Source organism: Gekko japonicus, unplaced genomic scaffold (assembly GCF_001447785.1).
Source record: "Gekko japonicus isolate JY-2015 unplaced genomic scaffold, Gekko_japonicus_V1.1 scaffold229, whole genome shotgun sequence".
Taxonomy (NCBI): Eukaryota; Metazoa; Chordata; class Lepidosauria; order Squamata; family Gekkonidae; genus Gekko; species Gekko japonicus.
This window is the reverse complement of record NW_015166426.1, coordinates 1,387,821-1,409,948: the sequence shown is the minus strand read 5'-3', so window position 1 is coordinate 1,409,948 and position 22,128 is coordinate 1,387,821. Positions and strand designations below refer to the sequence as shown.

The following is a 22,128-nucleotide window of genomic DNA, read 5'->3' as shown; positions in this document are numbered from 1 at the left end:
TCAATCTATGGGGTCCAATGTGACACTATTTACCAGGAGCCAAATCTGATTTCTGGGCCAGTGGCATCAGGTGTCCAGCCTGAAAGCATTGGCCCACCCAGTCATTGGCCAGTCTTGTCCATGGAGTGGCTGGAAGAAATTTTTTTTACTAAACTCCCAAAGTGGGCATTTTCAGCACTGTTTCATTGAGTCAGGGCCATTGTGCTCACCAGCAACCCAATGATCAGTTAGTCTGTGGATTGTATTGCCTGGGAGAACTTTATGAAGACTGCCTTCCCCATTCCATTCTCAGATTCCTGGACAGTTGTGCACATCTGCATGCATATAAATGGGATTTAATACTTCACCTTGTCAAAGCTTTGACATAACATAATGAAGGATGCCGTAAAGACCCGAGAAATTACAGTTTCTAATTTTCACATTGCCACTGTTTCTCTTAATAAGTTTCTGTGTCTTCTGACTGAGCTCCACAACATCCCGGGTCACATCTTGTAATGCTCTGTAATTGCAAGGGTTCTTGCTGTGCCCATTACGGGAATGGGATAGGAAGGAGCAGTTCCTAACTCCCCAGTTTGTAATGAGAACACCTTGCAAATTTTAATCAGCGGCTCACTGGACTCAGTGTGGCCATAAAATTCCCTACCACCAGAGCCAGCACAGCAATTTCCCTGCATGTACTGCTGTTAGTATAAATTATGGCTGCAACAGATGCTGTGGAACAGGCTGTTGAGAAAAAGCAATGGGGAGAAAAAGCATTCCCCCTTGCACATCTTAAGGCTCTAGATGTTATTCCTTCATCTCTCGAAAGGCAAGGTGAAGTCATGCTGTAAACGAGTGCATTTCCCACCATTCTGATCGGAAATCAAGAACAGAACAGGATGAGCAAAGCATGCTAATTTACAAAGTAGGATGGTGAAAGGAAAGAGGAGAAATTCACTCAGCGACATCTCAGTTTACCTTTTGAGCTATGGGTGCATTATTCGGCAAAAAGCAAATCCAAAACCTTCAATAGCCCAGCACAGGCAAACGTGTCTAGAAACACTGAAAGCAACACACTAAATTCTGTCAAGTCAAAGGTATCTGGGACAGTCTGCTGGAAGGACTCATGTGACAGAAGGCAGAGCCTGCCTCTTTGCCTTAAATGAGTATTAACCAGTTCTTATAAATTCAGTCGGTCTCCAGAGGGAGAGCTACACTACACACTCCCTTTAGTTATATATCAGTTTAGAGATCATGACTTCCTCAAAGAATCTGCGGACTGTAGTTTGGTAAAAGGTAAATGTAAAGGTTCCCTTGCTCGAAAGCCAGTCGAATCCAACTCTAGGGTTGCGGTGCTCATCTCCGTTTCAAAGCCGAAGAGCCAGCGCTGTCCGAAGATGTTTCCGTGGTCATGTGGCCGGCATGACTAAACACCAAGGCGCACGGAACGCTGTTACCTTCCCACCGAAGTGGTCCCTATTTATCTACTTGCAATTTCTTGCTTTCGAACTGCTAGGTTGGCAGGAGCTGGAACTAGAGACGGGAGCTCACTCCATCATGTGGCACCCGGGTCTCGAACTGCTGAACTACTGACCTTCCACAGCCTGCAGTTCAGCGTCTTAACCACCGCAGTTTGGTAATGGGGCTGAAAAAACTCCAATCGGGATCCCTGCCACACCACACAGAATCCCTACTGTGGAGAATCAGGGCCTCACCTTGAGCTGTATTTTGTCCCTGGGCCCCCTTAACAATTCACAGCTTCTACCATCCGCTTATTAACTCTTTATTCCCTAAGTTCATGTGTCCTTCTGAGGCATTTTAAATGCTGTTGAGGGAGAAGACTTCATTTGGAAAGACAACAGATTCCTCTGCTTCATCTCCACTACCTCCCTTATGAACTCCTAGCAATGTGGCAAACCAGTTAGTATTATGAGGAAGGTCTTCTGGGATTCAGATTCACTGGTGAGCAACAAGTTTAATTAAATAGTTTATTAATATTCAGTGACACGGGGGAGGTTCAAAGATGCAGAATCAAAAAAAGTTTCAAGCTACCTTGAAACATCGGCTGACTAAACGTGAGGAAGACTCATTCAACCATGTCTTTTCTGGATAGAAACTCCTGACAATCTGTGATGGGGAAAAAAGAGAGACTCCTTGGCTCAGGAAATGGGTATGGAGGAAGGAACAGTTTAGCTAATCTGCTCCTTAAAGCTGGGCTTCCTGCCTCAAGTTTTAAAAGACGCAACTGAAGATAATTTCCCCAGAGACAATAGTCGTATCAGGCAGACTTCTGGATTTTGTGAAAATCGGAGGGTGCCACTTTGGTGTTGAAAGGATGCAGGCATTACCTCAACTGGTTTGGTGCCAGGCAAGGTGGTCCACAAAACAATTGGGAATAAAAAGGTACCAGGCTTGTTCCAATTCCCCATCTGTCTCCTTGTTATTGGCTGTCCTGGGTAGATGCACAACTCATTAATTGGCATATACTTTGTGACAGGTGGGCTGGTTCCTGATGTCAGAAGAAACTCTAGACTGAAGACAGCCAATAAATCAAGACTGGCTATCCAGATTTTCTGTATCTGACTGTGCTTTTTACCACAAAAAAGGGAGGGGGCGTGACTATTAATCAATTTTAAGTCCCTCGTAAAAATATGCCTTAGGAAAATAAGGGCTCAGAGATGCGAAATCCTAATGCAAATGGGTCAAATGTATCAGTTGATTGATGATGACCATAACTGGTTTCCTATGTGAACCAATCTTGAAGGAGCTTCAAGAACACTCATGTGAACCCTTCCCCCTTCCTTTTATCCTACAGCATGGCAAGATAATTGGTTGTTTCTTTTACTCTTATGGCAAGCCATAGCTTCATAGCTTGCCATTACATTTTATCTGTCAAAGTAAGGCGTGTGCTTAACCTGAAAACTGCAGTTTCAGACAGTGAGGACTGAACTAATGTTTGGAATCCTGGACTCTGGGGGAAGCACAGACTGTAATTTTCCAGTTTTCCAATTGCAAACTCTGGTTTGTCATTATATGCAAACTGGCAATTTTTAGTTTGCCATGAACACTGAAGTAACTAACTGATGCACACAAGGAGCTGCAGGCTAGTGTTAGCAACCTGGAATGGACTGTGAGGCTCTCATGAAGACATGATGCTGCCTTAGACCAAGTCAATTAGACCAAGTTGGACTATTAAGGTCAGTATGGTCTACTCTGACCAGAAGCAGCTCTCCAGGGTCTCAGGTCTTTCACCACTGCCTGCAATCAGATGCATTTGAATGAAGATGCCGGGGGTTGAACCCAGGACTTTCTGCATGCAAAGCAAATACAGCACCACTGAGCCACAACCCCTTCTCTATTTGTCTGCTCATCAGGCAGGAAACGATGGTTTCCCATGCCATCTGAACCATGATTGTGTCAGAATCCATCAGCACCTTGGAGACAAACAAGACTTTCAGGGTATAAGCTTCTGAGAGCTTTGACTCGCAAAAGCTTTGTGGTGGAAAGATGGAAAGTGCTGTAAAGTTGCAGCCAACTTAGGGCAACCTGTTGGGTTTAGCAAGTTAAAACACTGCAGCAATTATAGAGTTAATTTTGCTTGTGTTAGTCAACAGGAAGTCACATGTTTATTGTACCCAATCTGTTTACTAAGTAGAAAAAGCCTGAACTTTAGCCCTGACCTGAACTTTAGCCCTGTGATTGGGAATCAATGTATTGGCTATTTAGCATATTGAGGTCCCTTTTTCCTGCCTTTGTCTTGGAGAAGAAGGAGACGCCATTCCTGTTTCTCTTCCCATTCCTCTAACATCTTCTTAGCAGTAAGGATGTAGGGATCTAGTCCTTTGTTATTTTGCATCCCGTTTACCTTTTCCCCACGTTAGTTTTCCAGTAAAGTTTTATATGTTACAAACATACCCATGGACTCAATCTTTGCTCTGCTGCTTTTTATCTCTGCTTAACTATATTTTTACCAAGAATACCCTACACAACCCCATAGAGTTTTCAAGGCAAGAGACGTTCAGAGGTAGTTTCCCACTGCCTGCCTCTGGGTACTGACCCTGGATTCCTTGGTGGTCTCCCATCCAAAGGGCCACCCCTGCTTAGCTTCTGAGATATGACAAGATCGGGCTAACCTGGGCCACTGAAATCAGGGCCTCAAAAGATTCTACCCTGAAAACCTTGTTGGTCTCTAAGGTGCGATGGGACTCAATTCTAGCTCTTCTGCTACAAACACAGCTACCCTCTGCAACGATGCTTGTGCCCGTTTCCACAGCCAAAGCAGAACGCTCCCTGAGCTGCCGTAGTGAAAATCCCTGTCTTGGGCTGCAGTAGTTAACGTTGCCCATAGACTCAGGCTGCCAAGTTTTACAAACTCCCTGGTTGTTTATTTTCTTGAACAACAACAACATACACACACAGAGAGAACAACTAATTTTGGTCTGACAGCATGCAATTCTTCAACAGTCCTTCGGCCAGAATTGTAATGTGTTGATTACCTACCAGTTACATAGAACCTTTAAAATATATTTATGACACTGTGCACACAGTAGAAACAAACAACCACAACCTGCCCACTTAGTATGTGGGTGCTTTTAGTGCTGTCCCGTTGCACGTACTGCTGTCTGCCAGGCAGCAATTAGTCATTTAAATAATGAGGGCAAACATCTGATTGCTTATTCTGAAGCACTTATTTATGACTCTAATTCAGATAAAGCGTTGCCTGTGTGGTTATTTCACACACACACACTGCAGTTCCAAGGATTAATTTTGAAGCAGGCGGAGGAGACAGGGCCCAGGAAGACAAGTGATCTGGCGCCCTGCAATGACAGCCGTGTCAGAAAGTAATAACACTGCTAGCTGGGTGGTTTATAGGTCTGGATGGATCAGGTCTAGATGTATTTTGAAAAACGAACACATGGCAAGCTGGGAAAAGGAATGGGGTTCTGTCTTTGACTGAACACAAGCGTTTATTGGAAGATGTCAACGACCCATTCGTTTGCAACTCTCTAAACAGCCTGGCTTGCTTATATGAAAGCATTTATGGGATGTTCTCCATCTGATCTCAATTTTGGGGCGAGACAACAACAGGGAAAAGATATTGGGCAATATGGGGTCTGTGCAGGAACGCGGTCCACAGATAAGGCTACATGTGCAGCACAATGAGGTGGGAATGGCAGGGCAGAATGAACTGCACCATGCAGAAGGGGAAATCTCACTTTTGACTGCTGCACCATTAGCACATCAGGAAGAAAGCATATTCCCTAGCTCTTAGTCTTTTGTGCTGGTTTCCTATTTGCAGGCAATTTTGAGGGGGGGGCACTCAGAAACCTGCTTTCTCACATGCAATCTGTTGGCAGGAACACTCTGTGTGCAAAACAAAAGAAGGTCGCTTTAGAATTAAGTCTACATCAGCCTTGTTGCTTTAGTGTTAAAGAAATCCAGACTGTGATAGGGAAGAGGAGGAGGGGGAAAGTTAGACTTATACCCCACCCTTCACTCAGAGTCTCAGAGCAGTTTTTAATCTTTTCCCCTTCCTCTCCTCACAACAGACACCCTGTGAGGTAGGTGGGTCTGAGAGCTCTGAGAGAACTGCTCTTGAGAGAACAGCCCTGAGAGAACTGTTACTGACCCAAGATCACCCATCTGGCTGCATGCAGAGAAGTGGGGAACCAAACCCGGTTCTCCCAGATTAGAGTCCACTGCTCTTAAGCACTACTCCAAACTGGATCTCTAGACATTCTAGCTATCTGTCTAACTCTTGGATGGAGAGAGATCCAGAGACTGCATGTTGCCCCCTTGAAGGTTGGAGAGAGAGAACAAAAGAGAGGAAGCCAGAAGGAAGGAAGTCCCTAAGAATACCGATCTGAGATCAAAGAGATAGCAACAGAACTGACAAGGGAAAGGATACAGAAGGATCTGACCTGTCCACCTTATTAGCTGTATTGTGGCCTCTGTAGTACTGGTGTGCTTGATGCAAAGAGATTGATGTACAAAGTAATACCTGGCTTGAAGAGGGTCGGGCCCTAAACCTGACCGTCGTAAGTGGACTGGGCCATTTGTACTGACCCTATGTGCATAGACTCCTGCATACCTGAGCAAGGTCTCTAGGGGAAAAAAACAAGCCATGAATCACATGTAGGCTCTCTGATCAACACACATGGAGGCAGAACCAATGAGTGGGATCCTGTTCCTCCTTCCCACCTGTTGACTGATATAGAGCCTCTTCACTGGGCAAATGGCCTCATTAGGAACAGTGACAAAAGACTGCCCTGCAGAATATAGAATTGGGACTGAGCACAGATTCCTTCCGTCACCCATACAGCATATGTGTCAACTTACTGGATGGAGTTTTCAATGCGAGTGATGGTGAGAAACGCCGCAAGATTTGCTGTGTAGGAGGAGATGACAATCAAGGCGAAGAGCCACCAGGCACCCATCATCATTCGAGTTGCCAGTGTCGTATAGGGAACCTCTCCTCCTGTTGAACAGAAAAGGGGAAGTTAGAAATCTTCTTGCATAGAATCACAGAGTTGGAAGGGGACATACAGGCCATCTAGTCCAACCCCCTGCTCAATGCAGGATCAGCCTAGAGCATCCCTGACAAGTGTTTGTCCAGCCGCTGCTTAAAGATTGCCAGTGAGGGGGAGCTTTCCACCTCCCTAGGCAGCTGATTCCACTATTGCACAACTGTTACCATAAAAAAGTTTTTCCTTATACCCAGTCGGTACCTTCCCACCCTTAATCTTGTATTTGGGCAAAAGCTCTATAGTAAAAGCCAAATTTACCGTAGAGTTTTCCCTAAATACCAGAGTGTTGTCCTGATGCCCTCGATGTGATGACACCACTTCTGAATCACATGGGCAGTAACATCGGCACATCACTGCACATCACCTGGGCCTTCCTCTTGCTCCCGGTAAATCCCCCTCCCATCCCCCTCCGGTTGCCAGGAGGGACCTGGCAACCCGATAGATCAGGCTAGCAATCCAAGTCAGAGAATAAACTGGCCCAAGCTCATCTGTCTTGATACATGGCACATTCAAATTATGTAATAATACTATTTTTTCTCATCCTATCCTCTGCCCTCCTCTAAGTGACAGCCCTCCAAATACTGAAAGAGAGCAATCACGTCCCCCCTCAACCTCCACTTCTCCAGACTGAACATTCCCAAGTCCCTCAGCCTTTCCTCATAGGGCTTGGTCATCCTCGCCGCTCTCCTCTGCACCCGTTCCATTCTGTCCACATCCTTTTTGAAGTGAGAACGTATCTTCCTTACTCTTAAGGTGCGTGCTTCCGTAAGCAGCTTCCTGATGCCAGCACAAATAACTGCTGGGGCAAAACTAAGTAGGTTGAGAGGTACACTATGCATACCGTTAAAAGTATAGGATGGAGTGGGAGGGTCGGATAGGCCTTCATTCTATGTGTTTCTAATGAGGGCCTTCATCAGTATATATCTGGAATGCATCTGTAAGCCATTTGTGAACTCTGAAGAAAAACAGCATTCAAGCACTTAAAGCATTTCTAACCCTTTGTGATTTTTCTTAGCTATTAACTTTAATTAAGCTTTTCCTGATCCTCTTTGGTGTGTAGATAGTCTTCAAAGGGGAAAAAACCCATTTAACCTCTACACAGTAGACACACACAGCTGTTGAGTGCTAGCCATACAAGTACACAATCTGCTTAAAGGCAATTGACATCTCTATAGACAGTGAAATGGAACGTGCCATTCGTCTGCATGCTCTTTCGTCTTACAAAGGCTTCATAAATATTAACTCCTGAGCCATGGATCGCTTCAATGAAGGGAGATGAGCCCTTGTCTCAGGTGAGAACACAACAGAACACAACAAAAGCTATTACATTTGTGCAGTTGAAATTAATGGGAGAAATCAAACAGAACCCCAATTGTACCTTTAAAAATCACATAATGTGTTCCAGGCATGAGCTTTCGTGACTCAGAATTCACTTCATCAGATGCACTGGCGTGTACATCCACAGCAAATACATTTATATTCAACTGTTAGCCAAATTGCCAGATTTTATTAATGAATGTGGGGAATTATAATTATTAAATGGCAATAGGCATTAATTATAGGACCATAATCTGTGTACACCGAGGTTAGAATTCTCAGGACCCAGGAATAGATGCTGAGGCTAGATTAAAAAAGCAGTGATTTCTTTACTGAAAGATTCTCAAACATACAAACATAAAATCAAGCATACACACACTCAATACAGACCTAAGAATTCAGAGAGGAAAAGTACAGAGATGTTTGCATTAGCAGGAAGTATCATTGGTGGGGTGATACTTTACCTGTCCAGTGAGACGAGTTGATTCTGCAGCAAAAAAAGGGATAAAAATAAGGGAAGGGGCCATGAGCTGACCAGCAACACATGTGAGAAGTTCCAAACTGTGCAAGGAATGGAACCAGTGAGATAGGGTGGGATTAGGAGAGGTAAAAGCAAGAGAGAGAGCGAAGGCACAAGGCTCTTCTTTTATACCTGAAAATGTGACCTGAGGCAGGGCTCCTTGGGTCACCTGGTCCCCAGGAGATATTAAGAAAACCTATACTAGGAATGGGGCAGAAAGGGATTAATGTTTGGGCAATCGTGAACTTCATGTTTGGCTGGGAGTGACACCCCTTGGGAGAAGGGGGTAGACAAAGGGGAGAAGGACAAGAACCAATCAGGTTGCAGGTCCGGTGCTTTGGATTAACGACCAAATGTTTGAGAGCTGCGTTATCTTGATGGGTGGCAGGAAGGCTTGACGGCAGGCTATTGTTGTCGTTGGGCACATCCTTTTGTCTTAGGCTGGAGAGGAATGCGTGTTTCTTCTGGTGATGTTAATACATGAAAGTGTATGGGGGAAATTCTGCGTGATGGAGAAGGGAGTTTTTCATGGCGTCTGTGCAGGAACATCTTGTCCTTTTTGCAGAGCATGGCTTCCTTCAGTGATCTGCTGCTGTTTCTGCATGTATGGAGGTCAAGGCTGCTGGTCTGCATCCTAGCACTGGAACGATTGCAAAGCTGCAAGGGCAGGACACTTCTGTAGTCCAGGGATCCACATCTGGCTTGGCATGCTGCATAGGCACAAGGCTTCCCTTGTCCAAAGCACACTCCACAGTCCAGTATAAGGGCACTGCTTTTGGGCTACAGTTCTGTCCATTGCCCTGACACACTCTTTTCATAGTTCAGCAAAGCAGTCATATTTAAGAGTCCTTAATAATGCCATCTGAAGTGGCTGCATGACAACACAACATTTCAAGCAAAAGAAGGGTGGGAGTGGGGGAAATGTTATAAACAGAGGCCAGTTAGAAATAAAAATGAATCAAAGAGAATTCAGTCTGTTTCAGAGTAGGTAAGGAGTCGGACCACTCCCAGTTGTTGATAGATGAGCAAAGTAGAATGAACACAGAAGCCAATCTCATGAAAACGGCTCTGAGCCATTTAATCCAAACAGCTGAGCAGCAGGGAGCTCCCAGCCGCTCAGCTGTTTCTCCTAGAGAAAATGCGACACATGATCAATAAGTTAAGTAATATCCGTGAAGGGTGGGTCACGCTGAGCTATTAGCACCTGTTGAGTGAGCACCAAGTCCCTATTCATGCCTGGTGGAGAGATCCTGTTAAATCTTTTCTCAAATCCTAATTCACCACGTTCATTTTGGATTACCGCTTTGAAATGTTTTTGTAAGAGAACACTAACCTTCACTACCTGGGAGTCTGAAAAAGTGATGGGTAGGTCAGCCACAGCAATGAAGCAATTCCCATATGGTGGCGATAGTACAAAATGAGATGGCAGAATGAATCCACTGACAATTAACGCTAAACATTCTGCATACAAAGGACACCGGCATAATTTGCAGTTCACCAAGCTGAATCTGGTGCTCCCCCAACACAGCACTGTGGTTTACTAGTAGGGATGGGCACAAACTGCATTTTTATGGTTCAGTTAATGGTTCATCGTTGAACCACGAATTGATACGTCAGTCTGCAACCTGAACCAGTTTGTATCAGTTTGTGACCATGCTTTCTGCTCACCCCTGCTTTTCACAGGGAGCAGAAAGCAGGGATTTAAATGGGTGGGCTGATCACAAAAGGTAGGGAAGCATTCTGAGGCATTGGTGGTGATGGAGGGCACGCGTGGAACAGGACATCACTGGCTGTATGGTGGGGTGTAGCTAGGAAGGATTGCGTTGGTGCTGAGCAACATCTTTTTTTAACTTGGTAGTGGCCATGCAGCACATCAGGGGAAGGGGCTGGACACCTCTCAGCACATTGTCTGAAGGTGATGATAAACAAGGCTGGCAGAAGATGCTGGCTGAGTTTGGAGTTAGGGATTTGTCTGCACAAAAAGGCATTCATGGGCAGGCTGCCTAAGACAGCCTGCCCATTTAAATACTTTACAAACTATTCCCACCAAGGGAAGACCATCTACATATCACAACTATGTTCAAAACTATATATTACATTCACTGAAATACAAAGAAGGGTTAGTGGTCATAACCCAACAGAATATATAGATTGCTCATAACAATTAAACAGATTGCTCATAGCAATTAAACATAACTCAGGTATGTTTGTGAAAAATGGGATGGGTCCACTTTAAGAAACTATACTGCAATTGATTTGTATATCTGCATGGCATGTTGCCTTGTAGAGGACCCTAGGATTCCATTGAAGCTTTTGAGCTGGGTGTATGTTATTTTGGAAATTGGGGTGAGACACATTTTTTCTATGTTTTTGAATTGATATATGCATCATGCAGTCTATCTTGTCTTTCTATGTATATTCATGATCGCTTCACAGTTCCGTTTTACCAGCCGCTGTTGAAGATCATTGAAATGCTTGATTTATACCTCGGAGAGGCATCCGGCTGTTATTCTTTCCACAGTGGGAGTCTTCTGCTGCAATTACTTTCTGTTTGGAGATCTATGGACACTGTACAGAAGAGCCTAGTGTCAGTTTTGAATATGTTCTTTTTGTAAACTATGTTTAATTGTTATGAGCAATCTGTTAGATCAATAAGAACATAAGAGAAGCCAATGTTGTATCAGGCCAATGGCCCATCCAGTCCAACACTCTGTCAAACAGTGGCCAAAAATACCAGGTGCCATCAGGAGGTCCAGCAGTGGGGCCAGGACACTAGAAGCCCTCCCACTGTCTATACATTCTATTGGATTGTGACCACTAATCCTTCTTTGTACTTCAATGAATATAATATATAGTTTTGAACACAGTGGTGAATTGTAGACGGTCTTCCCTTGGTGGGTGTTGTTTGTGGCTATACTTTTACACTAAGGGTTCCCTATTGTCTTTAGCAAATTTAATAATATGATGTAGATCAGCTAAATTATTTAAAAAAACTAGGTAAACCCAAGCTGTTGTCTTGTGTCTTCATTTGAAAGGTGCCTAAGGCAAATGATTTCATCAGATATATGTGATTTATTTTAGCTTCATATGAGGATTAGCATCTTTTTTATTGCTCTGCTGTATTGCAGTTTTCCCCCCTCTCTGAACATATTTACAGAGCAATAATAGTTTAGCAACGCATACACTGACTATTTAAACTTATAGGAACATAAAAGATACACACAGGACACACACAATTATATCCTGCCTTTCAGATCCAAAGATCTCATTCCCTAATGGCAGCAAACAAACCCGTCTCCCCATCACACCATTTAGAACCCAAGACCCGTAAATCACCAATAAAACCACTGAACAAGGAATAAAAAGCCCAAACCAATAAAAATAGCATCCAAATTATCCACAAAGGTCTTACAATACCCACTAAATTTTTTAAACCAGCCTCCTGAAGGCCGTCACAAAATCCCTTGGATGTTGATTAAAGCATGTTGAGGCAGGATTTTCTTCCTATCATGAAGAAGCCATTCAGTTCATGGATCACATGTTGTGAGGAACTTGGGAGGTAAAATGATAGAAAGACTTGTTTCAAATAGTTATGAATTCTGAAGATACAGCATTCCTCAAAGTTAGAAATACCAAGAGATAGATGTGTCAGTGTGGCATAGGAATTCCTTTTGATTAACCTTCTTTCTTGGTTGTTTAGAACAATCTTTTTTTTTTTGCATCCTCAACTCATCTCTTTAACCCCTAGAAAGATGGGTCATTGCATATACAGAAGTTAATACAGAGCCAGTTTTAGAAGTTCAAATTCTCAGTCAAAGAGTCAAACATGCAACACATTCCTAATATCTCTGACCAACAATGATGACTAATATCATAGCAGATATCTATCAATTTCCCTCCCTTCTCCCAATTCACTTTTGGATTCAACATGTGCTTTTCTGGGCTTGAAATCTAGGAAGAAAAGAAATCTTGTCTTTCAGATGTATGCATTTCTTATAATCTTGTACTCTTAGATATTCCTTCTCTTTTATTTGTTAAATATTTCTGTCTAGCATTTGAGATGTTCTCCATTTTTTCAATGCTAAAGGAAATGGATGGAAAATAGAGAGGAAGAAGGCTTTGAAAATAAGCCAAATCCAGACCTTTGCTTTGCCTAACTTTTCAATCATGGAGAGAAAGTTGTGATGTTTGAACTTATCTGAAATCTATCTCTTGTATATCCATTGAACACTTTGTTGTTTGTAGTATTATGAATCAATCTTCAAGACTTTTAAAGCCATGTAGCATGTAGATGTTAATAAGCGATAGCAGTATGAAACCTCAAATGGGCAAATTCCATCTTTGTCTCTGGCAAGACTTAGACCCAGATGCACCAGTTGTTTACTTGGTGGTGGAAAGTGTAATCAAGTTACAGCTGACTTATGGCAACCCCACAGGGTTTTTAAGGCACAAGACATTCAGAGATGGTTTGCCATCGCCTGGCTCCACGTCACAACCTGGCATTCCTTGGTGGTATCCCATCCAAATACTAGCCAGGGCCAACACTGCTTAGCTTCTGAAATCTCACAAGATCAGACTAGCTTGGGTTAGGCAGTTCAGGGCTGTTGTTTACCTATCAAAGATCATTATCACAAACACACTTCTCTGTGTTTAAGAAGAACAGCCTCAATAATGAATCTCAATATTTCAAAGGCAACCAGTTGAAATTAGGGATGGGCATGAACCGAAAAAAAGGCAGTTTGGTTTGGAGTTCATGGTGGCCCATGGACCAAGCCCTGAACCAAACCAGCCTCACACAGACTGAACCAGTCCTGCAAGTTTGGTTCCCCTCTTCTTCCCTTTGGCAAGGAGAAAGGGGGGGATCGCCCAGGAAAGCCCTTCTCCTGTTCTCTCAGCCCTGACTTTCTGCAGCCAGGAGAAAGGCAGAAGGGATCACTGGGGAAGAGACTCCCCTTCTCCCATTAACCTGGCCAGGAGAAAGGGGGGGTTGCCAGGGAGAAGGGATCGCTGGGGAAGAGGCTTCCCTTCTCCCTTTCTCTTGGCCACATAATCAGGAGAAAGAGGGAGGATCACCTGAGAAGGGGGTAGCTGGGGTAGAGGCCTTACTTTTCCCTTTCTCCTGGCTGTGGCCCCTTTCTTCCCTTCCCCCTTTCTCCCAGCCCTGACTCGCTGCAGCCAGGAGAAAGGGGGGATCGCTGGGGAAGGGGCTTCTCTTCTCCTTTTTTCCTGGCTGCGGTGAGCTGCAATCAGGAGAGATGTGGGGGTTGAACTGCCCCCATGAAGGCAATTCACCACTTCCATTTAAGCCTTTCTTTCTGCTCCCCATGGGTTTTTATGGGAAGCAGAAAGTAGGGCCATTTAAATGGCTCTGCTTTTGCTCCCTGCAGAAAGCTGTGAGGAGCTAAAAGCAGAGTTTAAATGGCTCTGAGCCGTTTAACACCAAACAGCTGAGTGGTGCGGTGCTCCCAGCCACTCAGCTGTTTCTCCTAGAGAAACCCCTGCTTTCTGTTCTTCATTAACCGTCACAAGCCACCATGAACTGTGCTAACATTCATGGTAGTTCGTCCCAGTTCTTCAGTTCATGAACTCCCATTCGTGAACCTTGACAGCCCAAAATTTGAGATGAGCTTTGGTCCGTCAGGTGGTTTGTGCCTATCCCTAGTTGAAATCAGAATGTTCTTAGTTTGCAGTACTCAAGTCTAAGTTTTATGATAAAAGGCTATGGGAATTGGGGATGTTCAGCCTGGAGAAGAGTAGGCTGAGGTGGGATATGAGTATTCTTTAAAGGTATTTGAAGTGCTGCCATATAGAGGAGGGTAGAGCACTATTTCAGCTAGCAAGGGAGGATAAGAATCACAATAATAGGTTTAAATTACAGGTGGGGCGATATCAGCGGGATATTAGAAAAAAACCTTTTAACAATAAGGGTGGTTCAGTGGTGTAATCGGTTGCCCAGGGATGTTGTGGGCTCTCCCTCCTTGGAGGTTTTAAGCAGAGATTTGACAAATAGCTGTCAGGGATTCTTTAGGTCATAATGCATGGTGCAGGGGGTTGGCCTGGATGGTTTGAGCTTTCTGATTCTATGGTTCTATTTTGCAAGTCGCATACCCTGAAATTCTTATTCCATTTGAAGCTATGTGCCCAGTTCACACTTTAATTTCATGAAGCAATTTACCCAGTATAGCTCTAGAGGACAATGGAAATGAGGTTTCTAAATAATGATAATTCACTTTGCGTATGGAATGTCTATGACAGTTTGCTGGTTACTGGGCTCTTGTATTGGTTCCTAATTGTTAACTCTGTCCCTGATGCAAGGATATTAGCATGACAATTTCAACTAAGGGTCATCTGAAAGATTGTAAAAAACTGGGAATCAACCATTCAGTTATACCTCAGTCCCAGGTTTGACTGAGTTAGGGCTAAACAGAGCTTGTAATGTGGTTAAAACAGCTTGAATTACCTGACCAGAAACATCTATCAGATGCCGAACAAATCTGCTCCCCACTGCATTGGGCTTTGTGCCCTCATCTCCTTTTTCCTTTGGCCCATTTTAATGCATTACTGATCATATATCTATATGGTAGATTTTCTGGTATCCCATGTGGACAACGCATGTGCCTGTGTAGTTATTGGAGGCCTGAAACCCTGGTACATTTTTTCCTTTTATGATAACTCTGTGGCAGTTTGAGAGCTTCTCTTGCAGTATTTCCCAACCATTCGCATTGATTACCATACACTTAATCTCCAAACTGGAATTAAAAATGTTGCTGTATTACTCTTGGTAGCTCTAAAAGTCTGGGCTCATGCTGTTTCCTGAATTTGGGAATAAACAGGAAGTAAGCCTGATGACTGGCTGGGAGTTTTTTCTGTACTTTTTAATATCTGTATATTTATTTCCTGTGTTTTTTTAAAATGCTCAGTCCGTTGCTCTTATGAATTTTAACTAAATCTTTCTTGTACTGTCTTACATGTGCTATGCAGACTTTTTGAATAAGTGGATGGATGCAGTTATATTAAAGAAAGAGTGTCTCTGAACATGAACAAAGTGCCTTGCCATACCAATAGATGATCATTTACCTTCATACACACTTCGGGTGATGCAGGTTTGAATCCCAGTTCGACTCTTTTTAGAAATTAATCACCAAGAGCTAGGAAAGCTTGCACTGACATCAAATGCAATTCAGTTATATTATTCAGAATGTCAAAATCACAACAATAATCCAACATTTGTTTTATCAAGGAAGAAATACAGAGTGAGAACTAAATTAGGACTGCCCATTGCAAGAGTTTGAGCAGAACTAAGATTCCTACTCTACTTCTTTAGAAAGGGAATGTTTCATATTCTGAGTTAATTATAAATGGGGTCCACACTACATGGATCTTTTGTCTTTAAAAACAAAACCCTCTATTAAATAAGATAAGATCAACATACGTTTCACATTCTCAGAAGCATGTTTCCACCTACTTCTGAAACTGTGTCATTATCAGAAATTAGAATCTGCTGATTCTATCTGGAGATGTTAATTCAATATTAGGACTTTGGAAAGATGAATTGTTTCAGTTTAACTTCTAGAAACCTAATGTCATAGCTGTAAATGAAGCATTTTAATGGGATATTTCCATTTTACAGTAGGTCTTACTACATCTTTTTGGAATATTTCAATCTAAAACTAAATTACAATCAAATGGAACTTTTTCAGACAGGCATACTAAATGAGCCCAATAGGGTTGATTGTCCCTTTAACCTTCCAGTGTCAATCTCTGTAGTTTGCGATGAATTAAATTGAAATGGGCAGGGTGGTGAAGGGGAAACCTGCAATTTCCCAGGAACATTCGCAGGCTCATTTTTCAAGCTCATGAATAAAAACCAAATGCCGTTTCCCCACTGTTTTTAATTGAGGTGAATTGGCAGGAGGAAGAGGAACAAGTGAAAGTCAACCTCATGCCTTTAATTCATAGATAAAGCTCTCAAGTAAGGAACACATTTGGCAGGGGAAAGGGAGGACAGGGAGAACTGGCCCTAGCAATGCAGGTCTTCTCCCATTCAGGCTGTATACAAATTTGAATTATTTCATCTATTTCTAAACCACCTTTTCACCCAAAGGCCATCAAAGCAGTTCACCCAGGCTAAAAACCTCATATCTTTATCAAATCAGTGTAAAATTAATATAAAACCATCTTGCAAAGCCCAGTGAAATAAACAATTGAATAAGCTTGATAAGTTTGGGACCAGTAGCAACTTAGAGACCAACAAGATTTTCAGGGTATAAACTTTTGAGAATCACAGCTCCCTTTGTCAGATACAAGTAGGAATGGAGATCCTTGAGCTCTTATATCCCAGTCAGAAGGTGGGAGAAGTCCTGCAAAGAAGGGAGCCATGATGCAAAGGTACAGTGCGAATTGTAATCCCCCAAGCATCTCTCCCCTGCTTTAATGAAACTGATTTTGCATGCTGACTCCCTTTTATGGGATATAGGGACTGTGATAAAGGGACTCAGGGATCTCCTGACTAGGATATAGGGGCTCAAGGATCTCAATTCCTATTTGTATCTGTGATGGACAGTAAATGCCATAACTCAGTCTGAGAACCTTGTCAGGGGAGTCAATGGAATTCTTCAGTTGAGAGTGTCAGTTAGGAGAGATGGTTAAGAACTGACACTTGACTGGGAAGGAAGGCTAAGGGAGTGAGGGGAACAATAAGGATCCCCACTCAAACCTGACGGAAATAGCTCCTAGAAAAGGGGGGTGATCCCTATCCACTCCGAGGGAAATAGCTCCTAGAGAAGGGGGGGTGATCCCGATTAAGTGGTTAAGAAGGCAAATTGGAACTTGTTTGAATGTTCCTGCCTTCACCAACTTTAGTGTCTGTGATACCAAGAACCTTCTGCTTGTTTATGTAAACAGAGACTGCTAAAAATATCTCTCCTCAAGTTTTACAGACCTGTCTGAATAACAGAAACAGTTGCTTGTTTGTGACAAATCATCTGCTGATTATTTTTATACAAAGTTACCTCATTCCTGTCACCTGTTCACCTCATAAGTCCTATATTTGATTCCTACCTGACCATCGTTGTTTTTAATTGCAGCAAAAATGCTGCTCGCTCAGACATGGAAATCTACTAAAATACCTTCCATACAACAATGGTATACGAAAATTTGGGACCTAGCAGCAATGGACAAACTAGCACTTCAGATTTCCATAGCAGAAACTCCTTCTAAAAGCAACAATTTTCTGGAAAAATGGTTCCCTTTTTTTCAACAGGTTTCAAACTCTTCTAACAAAAATTGTTCTTTACCTAAAATATGTACATTTCATATTTTATTGAATGTATCTGGGTACTTCATATATGTAATATATTTTGTAAAGGTATTTTCTGATTGTTTAACTCTGTATTGCTGTTAATAGTTTTGTATTGTTTTTGTTATTATTGTTAAAAATTAAGTTTAAAGTTAAATAAAACAGTTTGTTATTTTTGAACTACCATCAGCCTTTCATGTGCCATTTGTTGGAGTGAGTGACTCAGCATGCCTGGATATTGGGGGGTGCTCCGTCATTCTGAGTGTGTATAGGCATTATCTCCTTGAATGGGATGCCTCTCTTTGTCTTAACCTGGGTGCTGCCCTCTGACTCCTCCTCTTTCTCTCACTTTGTCTTCTCACTCTCTTCACATGGCCTTCCATGGAGACACATGTCTCTGTAGGTCTCTCCTGTAAGGACAATGCCCTATTACTCCCACATGCATGATGCTGGACAAGCTGGCCATTTGTGATACGGAAAGTACTCTTTAGATGAGGTTTCTCTCTCTCCTTTCGACAGCAACCTGAATGTGAAATGGATCTACTTTAATAAATATAAGTTTACTTTTTTTGCAATATATTTCTTGGGAGATTTATTTACTGCATTTCATATCACGCTTCTATGACTGGGCAAAACTCTGCTATGGCCCTGTTCATACGAGCCCATTTGGGCCGGGAGCGGGACGGAACGGGGGTGGAGCAAACCGGCGCGATCCCACCTCAACATCTGGGGAGCGTGCCGGATCCGTCCCGGTTCCGTCCCTTCCAGCGTTGCTCCGTGGCGAAAAAGAACCACCTCCCGAGGTGGTTCTTTCTGAAGGGCCGCAGCAACGTTGGCCGTGGGATCGCCGGCGCGTCCTTGCGCCGGCGCATCCCCGGCTCCTGGCTGAACTGCGCATGTGTGAGCATGCACAGTTCACCAGGCTCCCCTTCCCACTGTCGCGTTCTCCCCGGCATCTGATCGTGCCGGGGAGTGTTGCGACGCGGCTCGGGGGATCTGTGAGATCCCGCTGCGCCGTCCCAACTGTGCTGCGGCTCACTTTAGCCGCGGTACTAGCGTCTAATTCCCTGCCGTATGGCAGGGACCTATGTTAACCAAATATCCCAATGCCATTATCAAACCAGGACATAAGAAGGATTTTAGTCTCTCCCCTCAGTTCCCTAGGCTAGGTCAGTTTTTGCCAATATACATTCAAACGAATGGGTAGGACAGCCAGAGAAGAAAACAAAGAAGAAAAGGGGCTGCTCAGCCAAAAAGAAGATAAAGAGAAACCCTGTGAGGGAGGGTGAAATTGGCATAGTATCTAACAAAGGAAACTTTTGACTCTCAAAAGCTCTATGCGCCAAAAAAGTTGTTGGTCTCTTAGGTACTACTGGACTCAAAACTATCTAGCTCTTCTACTGCACACCAAAATGGTTTCCCTCCCGAAACTAATGTAATAAGTGCCATTCTAATATTAATCCACTTTCAAAGCCAACTTGAAAAAGGAAAGTAAGTGATTTAGTGATGAAGGTCTGCAGGGACAAAAGCAACATTACCCTCAGCATGAGAGAATTTCACAGATGGGGAGCACTAGCTGAAAAGGCTCTCCATCGGTCCTAACCAGACTAATCTGTTAGAGCAAGAAAAAGAACCATGTATAGAACACAGATCCAGTGTTTCCTCTAAGCTGAGTTAGTGTGAGCTAGTTCACAGTTTTTTAGCCTCTGGCTCACACATTTTTGTCTTAGCTCAGGAAGGATGGCTCCAGGGCAAACTGATTTATGCAGTAGCCAAATCGCTCACTCACAACTTTAATGCTAGTAGCTCACAAAGTAGAATTTTTGCCCACAAGACTCCACGGCTTAAAGGGAGCATTGCTCAGATCCTGAGCAAGCTGGGATGGGATACCCTGGACCCCGAGTGTTTAAAGTTTAAAGGTCAAAAAGAGTCCTTTGAACTGCACATGGAAACAAACTGGGAGCCAGTGCAATTGAAATGACACTGGTGCATCCCAGCAAGGACGCATGCAGCTTTATTTTGCACCAACTGATGCTTCCAAAATTTCTTCACAGGTAGTCCCACACAGTGGTTTTTAGTTTGATGTCACAGGGCTCCCTTACCTTTTGAAATAACATATACCAGGAATACCCACACTTTTTGAGTCTTTGGGCACCTTTTGAATTTGGGGGGGGAAGTGAGTTTTACCCCAAAATGGCTGCCACAGGAGGCGGGGGAAGCCTGGGTGCTAGTCCTCCTCATCCTCAAGTGGTTGTTGCTACTATTGCATCCATGAAAAACCATTTCATTTGAATGAAGGCATTTGACTGAAAGTGTAGTGGTTAAGTGCACGGACTCTAATCTGGGAGAACCGGGTTTGATTCCCCACTCCTCCACTTGCACCTGCTGATGTGACCTTGGGTCAGTCACAAGCTCTGGCACAGCTGTCCTTGAAAAAGAGCAGTTTGTGTCAGAGTTCTCTCAGCCCCACCCACCTCACAGGGTGTCTGTTGTGGGGAGGGGAAGGGAAAGGAGTTTGTAAGCCGCTCTGAGACTCCAAGTGAAGGGTGGGGTATAAATCCAATCTCCTCCTCCTCCTCCATCTCTCTGAAATGCTGAGGGGGCACCATGGGAAGTACTAGAGGGTGCCACATTGGGCAACCCTAACCTTACACACATGATTAACTTAAAAGGCACATTCCAAATACTAGAATTGCAGCTCTTTAATCCAACCTCCAAGGTCCAAACATTTCTCTAGGCCAAGTAACACAGGCTCCCACATCAACTCATATGAGCTCTCTTATATATATTTAATAAAAGAAATATTTATTATTTCCGAAATGATGTAAGTAGAATATATCACGGATCTCCAGAACCTCTGGGTTACAGTAAGGTGCACTCATTACTCCCCCCCCCCCAATTTGAGTTCTGATTTCCCCAAGAAAAAGGAGGGATTGGCTTTTCCATTCCTTACCATTCAGGTATTATTTCTTTTCTGGCCAAATAAAGGGTTCCCTATGGACATCCACTGGAACATCCCACACTGGTGGATAGAATCTATAGCTTTGGTATACAGCCTCAGCATTGTTTTCATGTGGCACACCATTACAGAAATCTCTGTGGGAAATAATGAGGCTATATACCACAATTATAGTCCATTTTTATTTTTCCTAAAGATTTTTTTAATGAAACATGAAATGTCTGAAAATGAGTTCTTCAGAAAGAAGCCTCTCTGTAGAATGCAACAGAGCAGCATCTTGTGCTACATTAATAGCTGATAATGACTACTGAGCTTGGACACAGCATGGAAGTGCACAAATTTTCACCGGCCCAACTTTTCTCTACCCCTTCTCTTTTAAAGCATCTCAGCATTTCCTTGTCAAATATTTCACAGTTCTACACAAACCTCCTCTTTATACCACTACTTTCTATAAATAAACATCCTAAGGAAATCGCAGACAGCTACTCCAGTATAAACATGCACATTCTTGACTGTCTGTCTGTCACATTTCTATCCTGCCCTTCCTCTGAGGAGCTTGGGGCAATGCACATTTTATTCTTACAATGAAATATGTGTGGGCAGATTAGGCTGAGAGAGACTGACAGGCTCAAGGTCACTCAGTGAACTTCATGGGTGAGTGGGGATTTAAACCCAGTTCTTCCAAGTCATAGTCCAGCACTCAAACCAGAACACCACACTGGTTCTCAGCTATCTTGTCTTTTACTCCAACCACCCTGACTGTGCTTTCGTGGCCTATTTATTCCTACTTCTCACTTATTACTCTGTCTACTGTAATTGCAAACATGGGGCTATGTCATCTCAATTTTCTGTATAGTGCCTAACCTAATGCTCATACTAACAAAATATTAAGTACTATTACTTAATTCATTCTACATTACAATTCAGGCTGGTGAAAACCAAGGCCACCTGTGAAGAGCTCCAAATGGATCTCTACAAATTGGGTGAGTGGGCAACAATGAGGTAAATGAAGTTCAGTGTAGGTAAGTATAAGGTGACACATGCTGGAACAGAAAATCCCAACTTGTCCATGAAAGAGACCTTGGGGTCATGGTGGATAGCGCAGTGAAAATGTCAAACCAGTGTGCCACAGCAGTGAAAAAGGCAAACTCCATGCTAAGGTTTATTAGGAAAGATACTGAAAATAAAATGGCCAATAGTATTATGCTCCTGTATAGATCTACATTGTAGCACTAGGAATATTGTATGCTGTTCTAGTCACTATCTCAAAAAGGACAATGTAGAGCTGGAAAAAGTACAGAAGAGGGAAATCAGGGTGATTAAGGGGTTGTAGCATCTTTCCTATAAGGAAAGGCTGAACAGTCTGGTACTTTTCAATTTAATTGTTGGCCCTTCAGAGTAACGGGCTAGTCACTGTGTGAGAAAGGATGATGGACTAGATGGACCACCAGTCTGATCCACTGGGACTGTTCTTATGTTCTTACGAAAACCTTGATGGCTACCAACCTTCCATCTCCAAAAAAATGAA

At 43.2% G+C, this 22,128-nt stretch overlaps 1 protein-coding gene across 1 annotated transcript in view; it reads right to left on the bottom strand.

Annotated features, from left to right (window-relative positions):
• LOC107110907 (glutamate receptor ionotropic, delta-2-like) overlaps positions 1-22,128 on the bottom strand; it is a 1,200,243-nt gene that overhangs the window by 198,068 nt on the left and 980,047 nt on the right. Inside the window, 1 exon segment of the mRNA XM_015411751.1 lies at positions 6,319-6,457. Coding sequence (XP_015267237.1) covers positions 6,319-6,457 — 139 coding nt within the window.